We start from the raw sequence: 16,597 nt of genomic DNA, 5'->3' as shown, positions 1-16,597 counted from the left end.
ACTATAAACTACGTTTGGTGTACTCATAATTACAAGTATATTTTAAGGCATTCTGATATTTTGTACACCATTCTTTTTGTATACTTATATGTAACACATATGTATTTGCATATGTATCAAGGACCTAATGTGTCTGCCAAGCGAAGGTATATATAGTTTTAGTCAATACAAAAATAAGATTCCGAATACTTCTGTGAAATCTACCCATCAGTCAGGCTATTTCGTTTATAATATCAAGAACTTAACAATTGGGAAAGAAGTATTGCTGGTATTGCTCATAAAATTAGTGATCTAATTTAAACAACAAGGCCGAAAGTCGATAAACTAGCCTGGTACTCGACTATGAACATGTGGCAAAAAAGCTGTGTCCAACATCAGAATCGATTTAACCATGTCCGTATGCATGAACATCTGTATCCTGGAGATTACACCTACCAAACTTTGTTGGTGCGAAAAATCTGAAGCTTCTATTGGGTGGAGTTTGTTTAATCAACTCATATATAACTTATCTTCACCGGTGCATCGATTGCGAGAGGTACGTTCTTTTTTGTGCACATTTCACATATGTCATTGATTCAATTCCTTATTTGAGATCGTTGATAGAAGCCCTACCGATATAGAAGCCCATTCATAAGAACTGCATCTTATCAGCAGTGCCTAAGAGCTCAAGCTTGCTGAGATATCATAGCTGGTCTTTACAAATCCAGGCCAAAGCAAGAAAAAGGACGGATTATTTCTGTCTCAGGAACACTTTATTGCTGACCAAAGGTTTGTCTGTATTGTCGAGTGCTCAGAACTAAAACACTCCAACTGAATATGATTCTTTGAACTTATCTGACACACTTATGATTGCAAAATATAGGAATATATATATGTACTTGTTAGATCGTTGAGAACTAACTCACTTGCCGGTCCCGTTTTGTGCAACAAAAACGTCGCGTGCCGTCTTGCGCAACGTCTTGCCATTGACATTGGCCGGCAGCTTGTCGGTGAACTGGACTCCGGCACGCAGTTGCTTTTGCACTGCAGGTAATCGCTTGGCCACGTGATCCGAAATATCCTTTGCTGTTACTACAGCTCCTTTGGTCTTGACCACCAAGGCACCGGCAGCATCGCCCTCCCGCTCATCGTACACTCCAACGACGCACACGTCCTGCACTTGCGTTAGCTCCGAGATGACACTCTCGATCTCAGTCGGCCAATAGTGAAGGCCCTGGTACTTTAGGATCTCCTTTTTGCGATCGACTATGTAAAGGAAGTTCTGCTCATCGAAGTAGCCTAGATCGCCGGTGTGGAACCAGCCCTCGAAGTCCTGCATGCGGCGTGTCTCAACTGGATTGCCGTAATAGCCATTCCAGGCCTGACCTGTGTGCACATAGATTTCTCCAACCTGATTGTATGTCATGTTCTTGCCATCCTCGTCGACAATGCGTATTTTAACCCCTGGAATAAGTCTGCCGGCCGAAGAGATGTTGCTGATTCCAATATTGATCGTTATAGCTCCAACCTCTGTCATTCCGTAGCCAGAATTGAACATGGCACATTTGCACAGCTCCTGGGCCCGCTGCAGTGTGGTTGTGGAAACCAAGCCCCCGCCATAATTCAGATGCGTTAAAGGTGCCAAAGCTTCCGGAGTGGCATCCGGACAACTGATAAGGGCCGACAGATGGCGAGGCGGCAGCACGGCATAGTTAATCTTGTACTTTTTCACCAAATACACAAAGTATTCGGGGGCAAAGGCTTTATTGGTAATGATGCGAGTGACACCGAAGACCGCGCTAAAGACGAATGCCCACAGGCCGGTGATCCAGTCCAGACAGCTGGCTATGAAGATAACCGATTCGCTGTGGACCAACCTGCGTACGTAGAACAGTGAGGATCATGCCTTGGACGCGATTGAATGGGGTTCTCAAACTTACATGGAGTCTTGTATGAGGTTACTGTTGGAAATGCAAACCGCCTTGGGCAAACCAGTTGTTCCCGAGGAGCACAATATAGCCACAGTCTGGTCGCCTCCGTCCTTTAAATTTTCCGGCCTAAGAAACATCTTGGGTTATCCTCTGTATATTTTATTATTTGGATGAGGCAGTTCCACTTACTGGTACATCTTCTCTGACGTTGTAGGATCCAGAAGAGTTTCAATCTTAGGGATTCCTTCGACGTGGTCTGTGAGCGTGTAGATATCCGGGTGCCATCCAATGGTTGCAGCATGCACCTTCTCGTATTCAATGCCATCGCAGAATATCAGAGACGGCTTAGTTATCGAGAACACATGGGTTATTGTAGCTGCATTCAGAAGCGCATTTACAGATAATTCAGTGAGTTTTTACATTAACGTGCAGAATGGAAGAACGCACCTGCATCCAGCACTGGATTGACCGAGTGAAATGGTGTTCCATTCATTAGACAACCCACTCCCAGCGGCATCACATAGGTTGAGTTTTTCGCTGCAATTCCAATAACATCCTTGTGGTTGAGTCCACGTTTCTTGAAGTACTGGGCAATCCGAATAGCCCAGGTTAGACCCTGTTCAAAGGTTACTGCCACGCCATCAATATCGCATATCTGAAGTGAAGAGATAATCTATAAGTGTGTCTCTTCGGGACGATCCTTTTCAGCTAACTCTTACCTGGCACACGTTCTTGGGCCAGTTCTTCATGGTATTGAAAATGATTTTACCTACGGACGTGTCATAGCTGTATATGGAGTTGCGCTTGGCTCCACTCCAGACGTTATCCTTCTCGTTGTAGGTAGTGGGTATCATTGCCATTTTGGGGTTTCTGGCATAAATTGCGTGCTGTCAGAGCCTGCAGTTAACTGTAGCGTAGGGCCAGGTGCAGGTCTATTTATAATGATCCAAAGCTCTGAAAATTCAGGCCGGAGACACCTTGAGTGGATCCACTTGCAATGGCTAACACCTGTAACATCTTATCTTCTTCCTGGAGACGATAGTGCACCGCATGAAGAATGTCGTGAGCATGGGCCATGCCTGTTGGATACCCTGTATTAATGTACAGAGTTATAAGTTCCTCCCCGAAAAATATCAAATTTATCATAGTTTTCCACATTTCTACTTTTTTGAGAGAAACATTAAAGTGATATTCAATAACGCAATAGGACCCGTAATAGGTATAGCTCAAAACTGCAACTACATTCATGTGTAGGCAGTTATCTTTATCTAATCTGTTCAATTCAATACTGAATCGAATCAAAAGGAAATTCCAAATCACGAGAACTACGCTATTCCCCAGGAGGCTCCTCACTTGTTTATTGTATCTACGAGTATTGCAATGTATTACTTATAAGATTTGCACAATAAAATTTAACGATCCCTAATCCACGGAGTGCTCGTCATACTGGTTCAAAACAAGTAGTGAACAACTTTTTAATTTGTGCCCATGAGCGTTTGATAATCATTTATTTTCTTGTCTTAATATAAATATTGCTGATTATTCTGGAGTTGAAAAAGATAAAACGGAAGCTGAAAAGTATAATACTATTAATGTGACAAATTTAGTTTGCATAGGAATAGGAAGATAAAGCCTGAATCATAGTTATCTTAGTAGTATCTTATCTTAATTTTAAGTTTGTACAAATGTGTTTGACCCGACCATTGATCACAATAATAAATTTCCTGATCGATATATGTAGATATGCAGGCTCAGAAAACACTGCTCACGCGGTCTGCACTCAAGTTGTTCACCTTTTTAAATGGAGGGGCGTAAACTAGGTTTAGTTCGTTCACTCGATTATGGTATATTGGTATAAAATGCTATATTGGATCAATTTTATCAATCTATTAAATCTCATTTCAGAGGTATATTACATGCATCATTTATTCCAATGGAGAGCATTTAAATCATTTTCGCTCATTCACTTTCAAACAATTTCTATTTGGCGCTCAAGTTTGGTGGGACTTGCTCTCTTTTTTTGGGATTTGCTCTCTATTTTGCGATGGGATATCATCTCTTAGTAGAGGAATTTTTTCTCGCCTTTCCCTTTTTAGCTCAACAATGTTTCTACATTCCATATTGTTTAAAGCGCAATAAAATAAAAATGAGCACTTAAAAGTAACTAATCTCTTAGAAAATGTATTTATCAATGGCCTAAAATTATGTGGGCAGAGCTAAGGGTTTTAGTTAGTCAGCATTATTTAACGGAATATCGAAATTGAGCTTTAGGAACTCTCTTAAAGTTTTTTGTTTGACCTTTTTCGCTAAAGCCTTTTTTTAATCAAAATCCAATAAAAGCAAGTATTTCAAATAAACCACTCAAGTAGAAAATAGGTTCATTAATTGCAACAAATTATGTGGGCAGGGCTGAAAAATCGATCTTGCTAGTAATATTCGACGGAATATCAAAAAAGAAGAATATGTATAATATAACTCGAATTCGTTATTATATTTACGGTATATTTTTTAAGTGAGACGGTATATTTTGGTATATTTCTGAGGGTCGACGTTGCTCTCGCAACGCAAAAAATATCGTGATTTCGAATGGGCTATAAAAAAAGGTATGGACAACAGGCACAAACAGGCATGGCATATCGCAATTGAACCTCACCTCGCGTTTGAAGGATAATTTACCTTGAAGACAAAAAGCCGATTTCGTCTTCAAGGTATATTCAGCAAGTGGGGTGGACTTTACCTTACATTCGTTGCATTTTCGGGCCCTTTTGCCTGTTGTCCATACCCTCTTTATAAGATAGCCTCCATGGTATATTTAGCAAGTAAGGTGGGTTTTACCTTGCGCTCATTGCATTTTCTGGGCCGTTTTGCCCGTTGTCCATACCCTCTTTTTTCGCCCATTAGGTAACGACGTAACCATAAGATATATTCGCGACGACGTTCCAATTGAATTTCATTAAATTTACTTTACTTTCAAATAGCCAGCGGGAGCGGCGCTTTGTGATCGATCAGAATCACGCAATCAGTTAAACAAAGTTCAGTTTGGAGAAGTGCTTCGTCATGCAGTGTCCGTTTTTAAGCAGATTTACTACTAACTTTGTCCGCAATTATGCGGAGGTGTTGTGTCAGTCATATGGAATGTACTGCCCCGTCGTTGGCAAGACGTTGAGTGGGAGTGAGAAAAAACTTTCTCTTGTCGCCTCATTGCCATATGCAGCAACTGTTACAAGGCCGTTATCCAAACGCGAATACTCAACCGAGAGTAATCGCTTTGGGAGTGACGTTAAAGGAAACCATGAGAAGGAGAGGGCAGTCGCCTCCGCTAGGGATACATTTCCCTACGAGAAGTTCTTCAATGAGCAAATTATGAAGAAAAAACGGGACCACTCCTATCGCGTGTTCAAGAAAGTGAACCGATTAGCTGGCGATGGGCTGTTCCCCCACGCACTGGAATATTCCAAACGGACGGAGCGACCAATTACTGTGTGGTGCTCCAATGACTATTTGGGCATGTCTGCACATCCCAGTGTGAAAAGGGCTGTGCAGGATGCTCTGAATATGCATGGCTCTGGCGCAGGTGGAACACGGAACATTTCGGGAAACTCCTTACATCATGAACGACTCGAGGAGAAACTGGCCGATCTTCATCAAAAAGAGGCAGCTTTGTTATTCACCTCGTGCTTTGTGGCAAACGATTCAACGCTGTTCACGCTCGCCAAGCTTCTACCAGGATGTCACATCTTTTCTGACGCTGGAAATCATGCCTCAATGATTCAAGGAATACGGAATAGCGGAGTCCCAAAGCACATATTCCGGCACAACGATGTTGACCATCTGCGCATTCTCTTACAACAATTGGACAAAACCACTCCCAAGATCGTTGCATTTGAGACCGTACATTCCATGACAGGGGCGATATGCCCACTTGAAGAGCTGCTCGATGTGGCCCACGAATACGGTGCTATTACGTTCATTGATGAGGTCCACGCAGTGGGACTGTATGGGGATCATGGTGCCGGGGTTGGTGAACGTGACGATGTGCTGCACAAAATGGACATCATATCTGGAACCTTGGGAAAGGCCTTTGGTAATATCGGAGGGTACATAGCAGGGTCCGATAAGCTTGTCGATATGATACGCTCATACGCGGCTGGATTTATTTTCACAACGTCGTTGCCACCCACGGTGCTTTGCGGCGCTCTGGAAGCTGTCAATGTTCTGGCCTCGGATGAGGGTCGTCATCTTCGTAGTTTGCACCAACGAAACGTTTCTTACCTAAAAAACTTGCTCAAAAGAGAAGGTACGTGTAATTTTACGCTTTACGTAATTTGAAGGTTATTTTCTGAATAATCTATTTTTAAATTATTTTTTCTATGAATAGAAAAACCATTGTAATATCTTATGATATCTAAATGCATCTGATCTAATTGTCTGTTTTGTGTACTTTTTGGTTTTAGGTTTTCCAGTAGAGGACACGCCCAGCCACATTATCCCAATTAAACTTGGGGACCCATTGAAGTGCACCCAAATCTCAAACATGCTAATCGAACAATTTGGACACTACCTACAATCCATAAACTATCCAACAGTTGCCCGCGGCCAGGAAAAACTTCGACTAGCTCCGACACCTTTTCATACTTTCGAAATGATGAACGCCCTAGTTACGGACTTGAAGAAGGTGTGGCAAATGGTTGATCTGTCGACAAATGTTCCGTTGTCACCGAACGGCTGCATGTTCTGCAACACTGAGAGCTGCGGACACCAGGATACGTGTCCCGACCTCGAGTGTGGTATCCCCAACTGCCCGCGTCTGGAAATCTCTGTAGCAGCATAGTTAACCAAAGCATTCAAAATATTCATCTTTGGCTTAAATTCTTTTAATGGTTTTGGACAAATAAACAAATGGTTTTGGTGCTTTAACATGATGATTGCTTACTTTAATTTATTTATTATCACGCGATTCCCTCGTTTGATGTGCGCATAAGTCTTCGCTCGAAGTGTCACCTTCGATAAGAAAGTGCGTGTGGCACATGCCGAGTTCAGAAGCAGGACAGGTGGCATGTTAATCAGAAAATGGACTCATAAACTTCTCCTTGAACTTTGCCCCAAAGTCGAATAGCGAATTGCTAGTACCAGTAGTTCGCTGACCATCTACCGTACCGAATGATGAAATTGATAGCAGCTTACTCTGGGTAATTGTGACTCTGCATTTGGGAATAAAATATTTTTAGTAGGCTGATAGCCATTGTCCGATTGCTGATTATTATTATAATTTCTACAGTTGTAATTTATTAAAATAATTAGCTTAGTATTTGAAGATTATAAACAATGATTCTGCCAAACAGATCTGAACTAGACTCAAATACAAACTTTATCTTCGAACAACTTTTTGTAAGAGATACATCCTTAAAGTAAAAACGCTGAGGAGAGTTGATGTCTTCGGGATAAAATGTCTCTTGGTAAGTGGGATCTCCTTCACACGAATACACCAAAGCCGTAAACTGCTTACCAGCAAATCCACCCTGAAATTGCAAGCTCACTCCACTGACAGTGCGTGGCTCATCCAGCGTCAATATTATCCATTGAGGGGTTCCCTGGCCAAAGTTAAAAATTGCAAAGAGAATATGGTAAAGATACTTGTCCTGTCGCAAGATGCAGACTATATAATACCTCAGCTGAGCTCCAAGCGGAATCATCGTTCGTATCAAACATGTATTGCTTTCCATACTGCTTCACATCTTTATTTAACACGGAACTCACTCTGCGGAGGTACAAATAATAATTTACTGATACTGGCTCATAAAGGTGCGCTTGTGAGACATAACCTGCATGTATAGTTTACTTTCGTCAAAACATTCATCTCAATTCAATCATATCAATTTTAATCAATCGGCATAAACAAAACAACAAATCCACGTTGGAGGCATTAGTGATGACGATAACACGCACCTGTTACTTGTGGTATTCTACTGCACTTCAAGCTAGTGGCAGTGTATCAGCAGTGAAACGAAAAATTCAATTGATATTATGGAATAATAATTTGGCTGGTCGGAATCTGCAGTGCGTTTTTCGGCACAAATATTGCCATATATTGACTGATAGCACTGTGGTATCGGGTAATAAGAAAAATGTACTTACTGACTGACTTAACTGCAAAAACAGAGACAGTCTTACGCGAAAAGCATGCAGTGAGAGCGAGACAAATTATCACTTTTCAGATCCAATTTAGCTGAAAACATAATTTTGTTGCAAATCGGAGACGGCTGCAAACACTAATTTTGCGTTTTTTCTCTAATGCTGTCTCTCGCTCCAAAATAAGTTAGTTTAGTCTAGTGTCATAAAGCTATCTGACTAAAGCGGTAGTGAAGAAAGCAAGCGAAAGTATCGTAGCATTCGATAGCTATCTTGAAAGAAAACAGCTGGTTGCTCAAACATTGCAGGTTGTGGAACTACTACACAATTAGAAATGATTAAAGCTATTCTTGTATTTAACAACCATGGGAAGCCGAGGCTCTCCAAATTTTATCAATATTTCGTAAGTTTAACTCTTTTAGAATCAAATGTGCCCTCCGTGCTTGTGCACACAATCGTGCGTAGACTTATGACGACTGCAGTTTTTATACACTATATTTTATTTTTCAGGATGAGAATCTGCAGCAACAAATCATAAAAGAGACTTTTCAGCTTGTCTCCAAGAGAGACGATAATGTTTGTAACTTTCTAGAAGGCGGCAGGTGAGTTCTATAAATCCCAAAGTCCTCCGTGGACGTACATACATAGTATGTGGCTAACAAAATTTGTTCTTACCAATAGCTTGATTGGTGGATCGGACTATAAGCTGATATACCGCCACTATGCCACATTGTACTTTGTCTTCTGTGTGGATTCTTCAGAGAGCGAACTGGGTATTCTTGATTTGATACAAGTATTTGTTGAAACCCTAGACAAGTGCTTTGAGAACGTTTGTGAACTGGATTTAATATTCCATGCTGATGCCGTACATCATATTCTATCGGAATTGGTTATGGGTGGGATGGTGCTCCAAACAAATATGAATGATATAATGGCAAGAATTGAGGAGCAGAATAAGATCGTCAAACAGGAGGCGGGTATTTCAGCAGCTCCTGCTCGAGCCGTTAGCGCTGTAAAGAGTATGAACATTCCTCAACAGATTAAAGATATAAAGCTACCCGATCTGCCCCAGGCCATTAAGGACTTAAAGTTCTGACAAATGTATGTTCCACCATAGCGAGAGACAAATTTTGACCCATTTGATTGACTCTAATATCTATTTTTCCTCAGCTGTATGAATTCCCATGAGCACAACGCCGTATTCCACGTTTTGATGCTTTAATAATATTAGGTCATGTTGGATTTATGTACCCACTCTCATTTACCGAATAAAATGCAGCTTATTTATCTATAGAAACTTATTTATTTTGTTTAGCATTTTCTCTATCATCCTCTTCTCCGACTTCCAGCATAACTTGCATTATTTTCCGTTTGAGTCTCTTGCGTGAAATGTCCGAATTCAGGTTGCGAAACTCATTAGATATTAGATCACCAAACGAGTCCCACTGATCCCGAGCAATGCTGACGTGTGCTGGGACAGACACCGTTCCTGCCGCTTCTACTTGTCGCGTTGGAATAGAGGTTGTGCAAGTGGTCGATGCAGATAGGATAGTGGATGCGTATTCAGGAACGCACGTTTCAATTGTTTCACAGATGCTTTGATGCGCTTTACTTTCGTCTACAACAGTGACCAGTTGGTCCATGGACTCGAATTGCCCTTTCGATACTGAAGATGAGCTCTGTGTGTCTACTTCTTCTACGTCGTTACTGACGCCCTTCAGTTTTGCACTCAGTTTCTAAAATAGCCAACAAGAATGAATTTAGAAGGAGAATACTTCAGTGATATTTAGGCTACTCACCTTGCATTGTGTAGGGCCATTTTGTTGATATCCAGGTCTCGGCTCAATAATAGAGCTCAAAAACATCAGAGATTGAAAATATACCCACCGAGAAGTCGTCTTGACAGCCATGGGACTGGAATCACCACCCGTCTCCTCCTGACGACGCTCCAACTTTTTCAATTCTGAATTGAATTGATTTCGCAAGTTATGCACTTTTTTCCCATAATCGTTTTTGGTAATTCCAAGAGTTGTACAAATGCTTTCAGTCGCCTTTCTGCGACAATCTTTGTTTTTATACAAATCCGAGTAGTGGTTCCATAAACAATCCGAATTTCGGTACAGCTCGATTAGTTTGGAAATCTTCTCGCGGCTCCATATGGTTGGCTTGCGCGGCACTCGGCTCTGTCTCTTAGCTTGGGAATAATCTCCGACATCATCAATAGGTGCAGACATTTTAAGATAATTCATTTAATTAATTAGTCCATGAATGTTTTGATTTTTCCTTCCACCAAACCAAACTATTGCGATAGCTATCGATGACACAAGTCGCAGGTGTTTCAATATTTAGTTCGATACCATATATATTTAATTTAATTTAGAGTTTTAGACTTTCAACCTGCAAATCTGTGGCCAAACACTACCTGAACAGCCGAAATAATATTTATTATAAATATAGCACCTCACTTGACTCTGAGTTCTGTCGATAGTTTTCAGAGTGCCATCAATAAGTGTCAGTCAATTGGTCGCTATATCGCCATACAACTCTACAACCATCGCTATATAATGTTCTGCAGATATAAATAAAATAAAAAATACAGTTAAATTAAAATATATTGAATATGTATTTTTGCTGGTTTTAATCTATAAAAAATTGTGTACGGCACATGCAATTCAAAACTAAATCGTTATCCGTGCTGGCTATGGTGACGAGGGACCATTTTACTGATAAATACGGCCGACGCCCACTGAGCAGAATTTCCTTTACATGAATTTTGGACAAATATAAATAGGGTAAAGTAAATAATTAAACTGCCCCTTTCGTATTTGATTGTATATATGTGTTGGTTTAAAATTGCAGACTGGATACGGAACACATTTCGGCTTTTAAGGAAACTCAAACGTGAGCGTAATGTCACAAGTAGTAGCAAACACGCCCACACCCCAAATGCTGACGACATCAACGTTAACGCCTATAGAATCCATGAAACCACCACCAGCGTTTCCGACACTAGCGGTCGGCACACATTTAAATGAACAGGCGTCAGATATAATACTTAGAGCCTCGACCATTTTTGGCGATCTTAAGAATGATTCGGCGCCATTGGATCTCGAAAATGTACACAACGGAGTTGAGACTGAGAATAACCGGAATTCAAACGGAGATGGTTCGCAATTCACCGGGAATTCTAAAATTCGCATAATGCCCACCATCAAACTACTAGCTACTCCACATGCAGCTGACCCCAAACGAAAATTCGTTTGTCCCTATGACAACTGTACGAAAAGCTATGGAAAAAGCTCTCACCTGCGCTCCCATCTCACATGGCACACAGGCATCAAGCCGTTTGTTTGCAGCGAACCCAAATGTGGAAAGGGTTTCACCCGATCGGACGAACTCAATAGGCACCTGCGCACCCATACGGGGGAGAAGCCTTTCGAGTGCGTGCAGTGCACCAAGAAGTTCTCCCGCAGTGATCACCTAACAAAGCACCTGGCCACACATGACCGGCAACTAAAGAGCAGCACTCCTAAACGTTCGATACCCAACAATGTTCGGTTAAAATCATCCAGGAAACAAACATCAGAGCCAGAATCGGGGTTCCACTTCATGGCTGTGCTGGGTACAGGGGAGCAGAACATAGACCGACATCAACAACAGCCTGCGGATATAGTTGATTTTCAGCACAAGCCACTGAAAATCAAATTGGAACGTCCCGAGCATAGTGACAAGTACCAGATTGTAGCACCTTTACCTGAAAGTCAGTTGCCATCTTTTCTTAACTCCAAACCTGAGGTCAAGTACGAGCCTGCCGACGAAATTGTAAATACACTGTCTCAATTGCCGCCACAGGATGGTCCTAGTACCTATGGTATACCTCAGTTTGTGCAAGATCGTCCTTTTCGCTGCCGACAATGTGAAAAGCGATTTAAACGGCAGGATGATCTTAACCGGCATATACGAACGCACACGGGCGAAAAGCCCTATGCCTGTCCTCAATGCTTACGACGCTTTGTACGAAGCGATCACTTGAAAAAGCATCAGCAGACGCATTTGAAAATACGATAGTCTCTTAAATATTCAATAAGTTACAAAGCCATTGGCATCCCAATTTATATTGGCTAAAACAGGCGTGTGTTGGGTGACACACAGTACAATAAAAATAAATAATTCTGCAATTTAACAATATTCCTATAAATATTTATTCCTGGCTCTGTAAAATCGTAACTTTTATGTGTGTAAATACTTTTCTCTCTGTATTTCATATGAAAATTTTGCTTAAATGAATTTGTGTTTATCAGAACATTATGTATGTATTTTTAAAATGTTTGTCTTTTGGACTGGGATGTTTACATTAAAAGAATATATATATACTACATACATAGTCAGTATATCTATCTCTTCAAACTTCAATTGAACTTAGTTAATTGATCTGCATGCTTAAATGTACAGTGGGGCGATCATTCCATACGTTGAATTATGTCCGAATGGTAATTAAAATATTCTTCACGCAGGAAATTAAAATAAGTATTTGAACTTTTCTTGCTAATAGCTTCAATACAATCGGTGATTTCCTCAGTACTCGCATCGGAGCATATCGATAGTGATACCGTAGTATCGATATATTTTTACACTATTCTGCAGGGTTACCATATACGGTATATTATATACTTTTATTTATATTTCCACTACGAAATTGTGTTGAAGCTATATTGACGGTTTATATTATCAATCTATTAAATTAGCATTCGTATTCTTTTCACTTATTCACTTTCAAACAATTTCTATTTCGCGAGCATCGTATAAAGTCGATGGTATCCTCTCTTCACCGAGGTGATTTCAAATTCCGTTGCCACTATTTTTTGTATAACTATTTTAATATAAAAGGGAGTACTTAAAAGCAGTTAGTCTTGTATAAAATGTATTTATCAATGTCATACAATTATGTGGGTAGAGCTGAGAGTCTTAGTTAGCCAGCATTATTCAACGGAATATAAAAATTGAGCAATACGAACGATTACTCACTTATGTGTTATTTGTTTAACCTTTTTCGATAAAACACTTTTTTTAGAAAAATGAAATAAAATGGAGTAGTTAAAATTAGCAAATCTTGTAGAAAATTGATCTATCAATCGGAAAAAATTTTGTTTTCAGTTATGAAAGGCCTACTAAATCAAATCGAACATCAGGTTTCCAATCCTTGACGGAGAACGATTAACCCATTGTAGACCAAGAGGTACTTTCATATTTCACCGAATAAATAATGAAAATTGAATATTTTTAGCGCAGTATCGTGTTTTTTTTAAGTTCAGAGGAAAGATGGCATGGATCTACAAGAAAAATTTACAATCGGTAATTTTTTACCGTCATTTACCTCAAGTAGTTAAACTGTTTAAATAGAGGGGGACTTAGTGTGCTAAGTTCGATTTTTCACCTGGTCTGCAAATTATTGTTTTCATTTTTTAATAGAATAAGATGTGCGACTTTGATGTTTTGTGGCTGGACGTGCTGAAAATATTTCCAGTTCTGGGTGGTGGGGTAGGTTTTGTTTATTGATAGCATGGATATTTTTATTATTAGCATAACACATTTTCACAGAGCCCTGGACCTTCTCAGCCGGTTGAAGAAGCGGTGTACGAGAATGTTCGCCGGCACCTACAGGAATTGGGCAACATTGACACATTTGCGGCAATTTTGGATCTAGAAATTCAGTCGGTGATTCGAAATGTACTTGCGCCCAAATTCTGGAAGCATTTTCAAGGAGACAGCTTACCAACAGATCTGCAAACATGCATACAAGACCAAGCGCTAGTCATAGAATCACTTCCGGATAAGAACAAATTGTTTACCCAGTTCATTGATGCTATTAACGAGCTGTATCATAGCTTTAACATTTTAATGCAAGTTAAACCCCGACTTGCACGTCTTATGAACCCGGAAATTAGTTCAGGCCAAAGCTCTGCGAAATTATTGCACGAAGATTCCATCAAATCCTACCTACGTGATTCGTTGTTGTCCCAGTTGCCACCAGCATTCAGTGTGGTTGTGGGAGCCTTCTATTGGGTTCATTTCAAACTCTACACCAAAGCATCGCATCTTGCTTTAACAACAGTCGGTACGTACATACAAAATTATGGATAATAATTTATGATTTATAATTTGTAGACTCGGAGGTATTCGACGAACTTTTATGCGTCGGCTGCAATTTCGACGTAGAGCAGTGCTGCTGTCTGCGACTTACTGAAATGGTGAACAAAACCAATATGAAATTGTTTGAGATGAACTTAATAGATCGTTTGACTGGCAGTGCTTTAACATCCCTCATAAAGCTCAAAATCAAAGAGCATATAAACGACACGTGCCAGGGTATTTTTGATAGAAGTCACCTCAAGCAACTGGAAAAGGTAGGCCATGCAGTCCTCCATTAGGAGACTAACTTGTGCTAACTGTAGGATATCCTTTACAGTGGCTGGCAGATGTTATAATGACATGGTTGAAGAGAATTTTCACAGATTGGCAAAACAAAGATAGTGCCAAGGAACTGGAAGTTCCCTCATCTGTTCAATCCTTTAAAGTCAAACTCACGTATTATATGTACGAAACGTTTGCCCAGAGCGTTATTGGCCAATTCTTCAGTATTATAATTGGTAGGTTTATATGTTTATTATATATTCATTCCTTTCCTATCTTTACACATAAAACCATGTAAATTTGTACCGTAGACTATCCAGATTCAATACCAGCCATAGATGACTTGAAGATTTGTATGGAGAAAATTGATATGCGAGTCTACTTAACGGAGTCATAAAACGCCATAAAAGCAATTCGTCATCTGGACCAATCTGGGGTAATTTTGGAGATGGTTACTGCCCCAATCAAAGATTATCTGCGTAAACGCAGCGACACAGTTCGACGCGTTGTAACAGCACTTACAGAAGAGGGACCAACCGACTTGTCCGAAGAATTGGCCAAAGGGCAGTCAATCAAAGATGGCAAGGAGTCTGGCCCCGACGAGTTCAGCAATTGGGAGAACTGGGAACCGGATCCATTTGGAATCGATGCTAATCTCATGAAATACAACAACTCAAAGATAATGCGATCCGCTGATATCATATCAATGGTGGTTGATATATATGGAAGCAAAGAGCTATTTATGACCGAATATCGCAATTTGATGGCAGACAGACTGCTCGCACACCTCGATTTTAATTCAGAAAAGGAAATTCGAAATCTAGAACTGTTAAAAATTCGCTTTGGGGAATCGCTTTTGCACAGCTGCGAGGTGATGTTGAAGGACGTAACCGATTCAAAGCGAATCAACGCGCACATTCACGGCGATGGAAATATCAATGAAAGTGAGTAGCATCCAATCAATCAATCGAAGGTAATCAGATGTATTAACATTATTACTACTGCTATTTTAGATCAGATGTTTGACATCTCTTCGGTCATTATATCTGCACAGTTTTGGCCATCCTTTAACAAGGAGAGTCTTCAGTTGCCAGAGGAAATCGAGAATGAGTTCAAAAAGTATACCAAGGCCTATGAGGGGTATAAGGGGAACCGTACTCTCAACTGGCGTACGGTAACAGGTCGCGTCAATATTGTTATTGAAATCGGAGACCGAACAATGGACATGGTGGTGAGCCCAACGCTGGCCGTGATCATATACCATTTCCAGAACAAGAGTAAGGACTGTGCCATTGAAAAGAACTCAGAAATCAGAAATCAATTTAAAAAAAACCAATCTCAACAGGTGAATGGACCATTGAGGAACTTAGTTCAATCACAAAAGTTCCTGCATCAGCGCTCAGGCGTCGGATAAGTTTTTGGCAAAATCATGGTTTGATTTCAGAATCTTCCCCGGGACTATTTACACTTCTAGAAAAGGAAACTGAAAAGTCACAGTTTGAGGAAATGAGTCTTGCCGAGGCCGACGAAGAAGATTTGGAGTCGGCCATGGCATCTGCCAGCGATCAAAGGGAGGAGGAACTTCAAGTAAGTGCAGCTCAGACTCTATTCAAACAGATTATTTAATTGGAAATCACTTTAGGTATTTTGGTCCTATATTGTGGGCATGCTCACCAACCTCGATTCCATGCCCATCGATCGAATCCATCAGATGCTAAAACTCTTTGCCTCGCATAGTGGAGGCGTGGAGTTTACTCAAGACGAGCTTAAACACTTCCTGCAGCGTAAAGTTAGAGAACATAAGCTTCTATTTTCTGGTGGAGTTTATCAATTGGCCAAGTAAATTGGGAGCGTATTGAATAATGAATAGTACGCACATGAATGAAGAAATCGGTTCATACAAATGATAAAATTTATGAAATTCAACGTTAGAAGAATCGGTTCTCTTATCAAACCGTAATCGCACCTTATCAGACTGTTTTTCAAGTGTTCTCTTATATGAAGAGTCACTCCGCTCAAAATGAAGTCGTTACTTTTTGAAATATATAACTTTTGGCTTTGTTAGTTAATGGTTTTGGGTTATTTATGTAATATATGTATATGAAAGGGTGCACCTTTTGGTTTCCTGACACAGTAACGCTATATAA

General features: G+C 40.4%; 7 protein-coding genes across 8 annotated transcripts; 4 read left to right on the top strand and 3 right to left on the bottom strand.

The window, feature by feature from the left end:
- Positions 1–730: 730 nt before the first annotated feature.
- On the bottom strand, positions 731–2,826 carry LOC108160943 (4-coumarate--CoA ligase-like 7). The gene is made up of 5 exons (XM_017295232.2): positions 2,630–2,826; positions 2,358–2,565; positions 2,100–2,286; positions 1,920–2,036; positions 731–1,856 (listed from the first exon to the last, which is right to left on the bottom strand). Exons 1-5 carry the CDS (start codon positions 2,768–2,770, stop codon positions 902–904), a joined length of 1,608 nt encoding a protein of 535 aa, XP_017150721.1. The 5' UTR covers positions 2,771–2,826; the 3' UTR covers positions 731–901.
- A 1,986-nt stretch (positions 2,827–4,812) lies between these two features.
- Positions 4,813–6,832, top strand: LOC108159117 (5-aminolevulinate synthase, erythroid-specific, mitochondrial). Its single transcript, XM_017292099.2, has 2 exons — positions 4,813–6,207; positions 6,365–6,832. Exons 1-2 carry the CDS (start codon positions 4,968–4,970, stop codon positions 6,739–6,741), a joined length of 1,617 nt encoding a protein of 538 aa, XP_017147588.1. The 5' UTR covers positions 4,813–4,967; the 3' UTR covers positions 6,742–6,832.
- LOC108159124 (nuclear receptor 2C2-associated protein) lies at positions 6,769–7,855 on the bottom strand. 2 transcript variants are annotated; one of them, XM_017292109.2, is made up of 4 exons: positions 7,733–7,855; positions 7,578–7,668; positions 7,417–7,501; positions 6,769–7,111 (listed from the first exon to the last, which is right to left on the bottom strand). In XM_017292109.2, exons 1-4 carry the CDS (start codon positions 7,765–7,767, stop codon positions 7,059–7,061), a joined length of 264 nt encoding a protein of 87 aa, XP_017147598.1. In that variant the 5' UTR covers positions 7,768–7,855; the 3' UTR covers positions 6,769–7,058. The 2 variants fall into 2 exon arrangements, with proteins under 2 accessions (XP_017147598.1, XP_017147597.1); XM_017292108.2 differs by lacking the exon at positions 6,769–7,111 and having other exon boundaries at positions 7,136–7,501; positions 7,733–7,854.
- A 462-nt stretch (positions 7,856–8,317) lies between these two features.
- LOC108159123 (AP-3 complex subunit sigma-2) lies at positions 8,318–9,340 on the top strand. Its single transcript, XM_017292107.2, has 4 exons — positions 8,318–8,442; positions 8,550–8,641; positions 8,721–9,140; positions 9,210–9,340. The coding sequence occupies exons 1-3, from the start codon at positions 8,374–8,376 to the stop codon at positions 9,133–9,135; spliced, it is 576 nt and encodes a 191-aa protein (XP_017147596.1). The 5' UTR covers positions 8,318–8,373; the 3' UTR covers positions 9,136–9,140; positions 9,210–9,340.
- Positions 9,323–13,187, bottom strand: LOC108159122. The gene is made up of 3 exons (XM_017292105.2): positions 13,065–13,187; positions 9,839–10,608; positions 9,323–9,775 (listed from the first exon to the last, which is right to left on the bottom strand). Exons 2-3 carry the CDS (start codon positions 10,286–10,288, stop codon positions 9,338–9,340), a joined length of 888 nt encoding a protein of 295 aa, XP_017147594.1. The 5' UTR covers positions 10,289–10,608; positions 13,065–13,187; the 3' UTR covers positions 9,323–9,337.
- On the top strand, positions 10,739–12,355 carry LOC108159120 (zinc finger protein 225). Its single transcript, XM_017292103.2, has 2 exons — positions 10,739–10,831; positions 10,899–12,355. Exon 2 carries the CDS (start codon positions 10,950–10,952, stop codon positions 12,105–12,107), a length of 1,158 nt encoding a protein of 385 aa, XP_017147592.1. The 5' UTR covers positions 10,739–10,831; positions 10,899–10,949; the 3' UTR covers positions 12,108–12,355.
- A 267-nt stretch (positions 13,188–13,454) lies between the features above and the next one.
- On the top strand, positions 13,455–16,519 carry LOC108159118 (anaphase-promoting complex subunit 2). Its single transcript, XM_033392257.1, is given in 8 exon segments — positions 13,455–13,577; positions 13,638–14,154; positions 14,205–14,443; positions 14,506–14,686; positions 14,762–15,394; positions 15,464–15,727; positions 15,796–16,037; positions 16,093–16,519. Coding segments are annotated over 8 exon segments (2,340 nt in total). The 5' UTR covers positions 13,455–13,514; the 3' UTR covers positions 16,294–16,519.
- The last annotated feature ends 78 nt before the right edge of the window (positions 16,520–16,597 follow it).

This window comes from Drosophila miranda, chromosome 3, assembly GCF_003369915.1.
Source record: "Drosophila miranda strain MSH22 chromosome 3, D.miranda_PacBio2.1, whole genome shotgun sequence".
NCBI lineage: Eukaryota > Metazoa > Arthropoda > Insecta > Diptera > Drosophilidae > Drosophila > Drosophila miranda.
This window is presented reverse-complemented; position numbering and strand designations above follow the sequence as displayed.

Excerpts from the sequence above, each read along its gene's own strand:
- LOC108159124 (XM_017292108.2), bottom strand. The coding sequence starts at position 7,767 with ATGAATGTTTTGACGAAAGTAAACTATACATGCAG. Across the intron at positions 7,669-7,732 it reads AAAGTAAACTATACATGCAG|AGTGAGTTCCGTGTTAAATA; the intron begins GTTATGTCTCAC and ends GTACCTCCGCAG. Across the intron at positions 7,502-7,577 it reads CCGCTTGGAGCTCAGCTGAG|GGAACCCCTCAATGGATAAT; the intron begins GTATTATATAGT and ends AACTTTGGCCAG.
- LOC108160943 (XM_017295232.2), bottom strand. The coding sequence starts at position 2,770 with ATGGCAATGATACCCACTACCTACAACGAGAAGGATAACGTCTGGAGT. Across the intron at positions 2,566-2,629 it reads GGCCCAAGAACGTGTGCCAG|ATATGCGATATTGATGGCGT; the intron begins GTAAGAGTTAGC and ends TCTTCACTTCAG. Across the intron at positions 1,857-1,919 it reads AACCTCATACAAGACTCCAT|GTTGGTCCACAGCGAATCGG; the intron begins GTAAGTTTGAGA and ends CTACGTACGCAG.
- LOC108159120 (XM_017292103.2), top strand. The coding sequence starts at position 10,950 with ATGTCACAAGTAGTAGCAAACACGCCCACACCCCAAATGCTGACGACA.
- LOC108159117 (XM_017292099.2), top strand. The coding sequence starts at position 4,968 with ATGCAGTGTCCGTTTTTAAGCAGATTTACTACTAACTTTGTCCGCAAT. Across the intron at positions 6,208-6,364 it reads AAACTTGCTCAAAAGAGAAG|GTTTTCCAGTAGAGGACACG; the intron begins GTACGTGTAATT and ends TTTTGGTTTTAG.
- LOC108159123 (XM_017292107.2), top strand. The coding sequence starts at position 8,374 with ATGATTAAAGCTATTCTTGTATTTAACAACCATGGGAAGCCGAGGCTC. Across the intron at positions 8,443-8,549 it reads CCAAATTTTATCAATATTTC|GATGAGAATCTGCAGCAACA; the intron begins GTAAGTTTAACT and ends TTTATTTTTCAG. Across the intron at positions 8,642-8,720 it reads AACTTTCTAGAAGGCGGCAG|CTTGATTGGTGGATCGGACT; the intron begins GTGAGTTCTATA and ends TCTTACCAATAG.
- LOC108159122 (XM_017292105.2), bottom strand. The coding sequence starts at position 10,288 with ATGAATTATCTTAAAATGTCTGCACCTATTGATGATGTCGGAGATTAT. Across the intron at positions 9,776-9,838 it reads ATGGCCCTACACAATGCAAG|AAACTGAGTGCAAAACTGAA; the intron begins GTGAGTAGCCTA and ends TGGCTATTTTAG.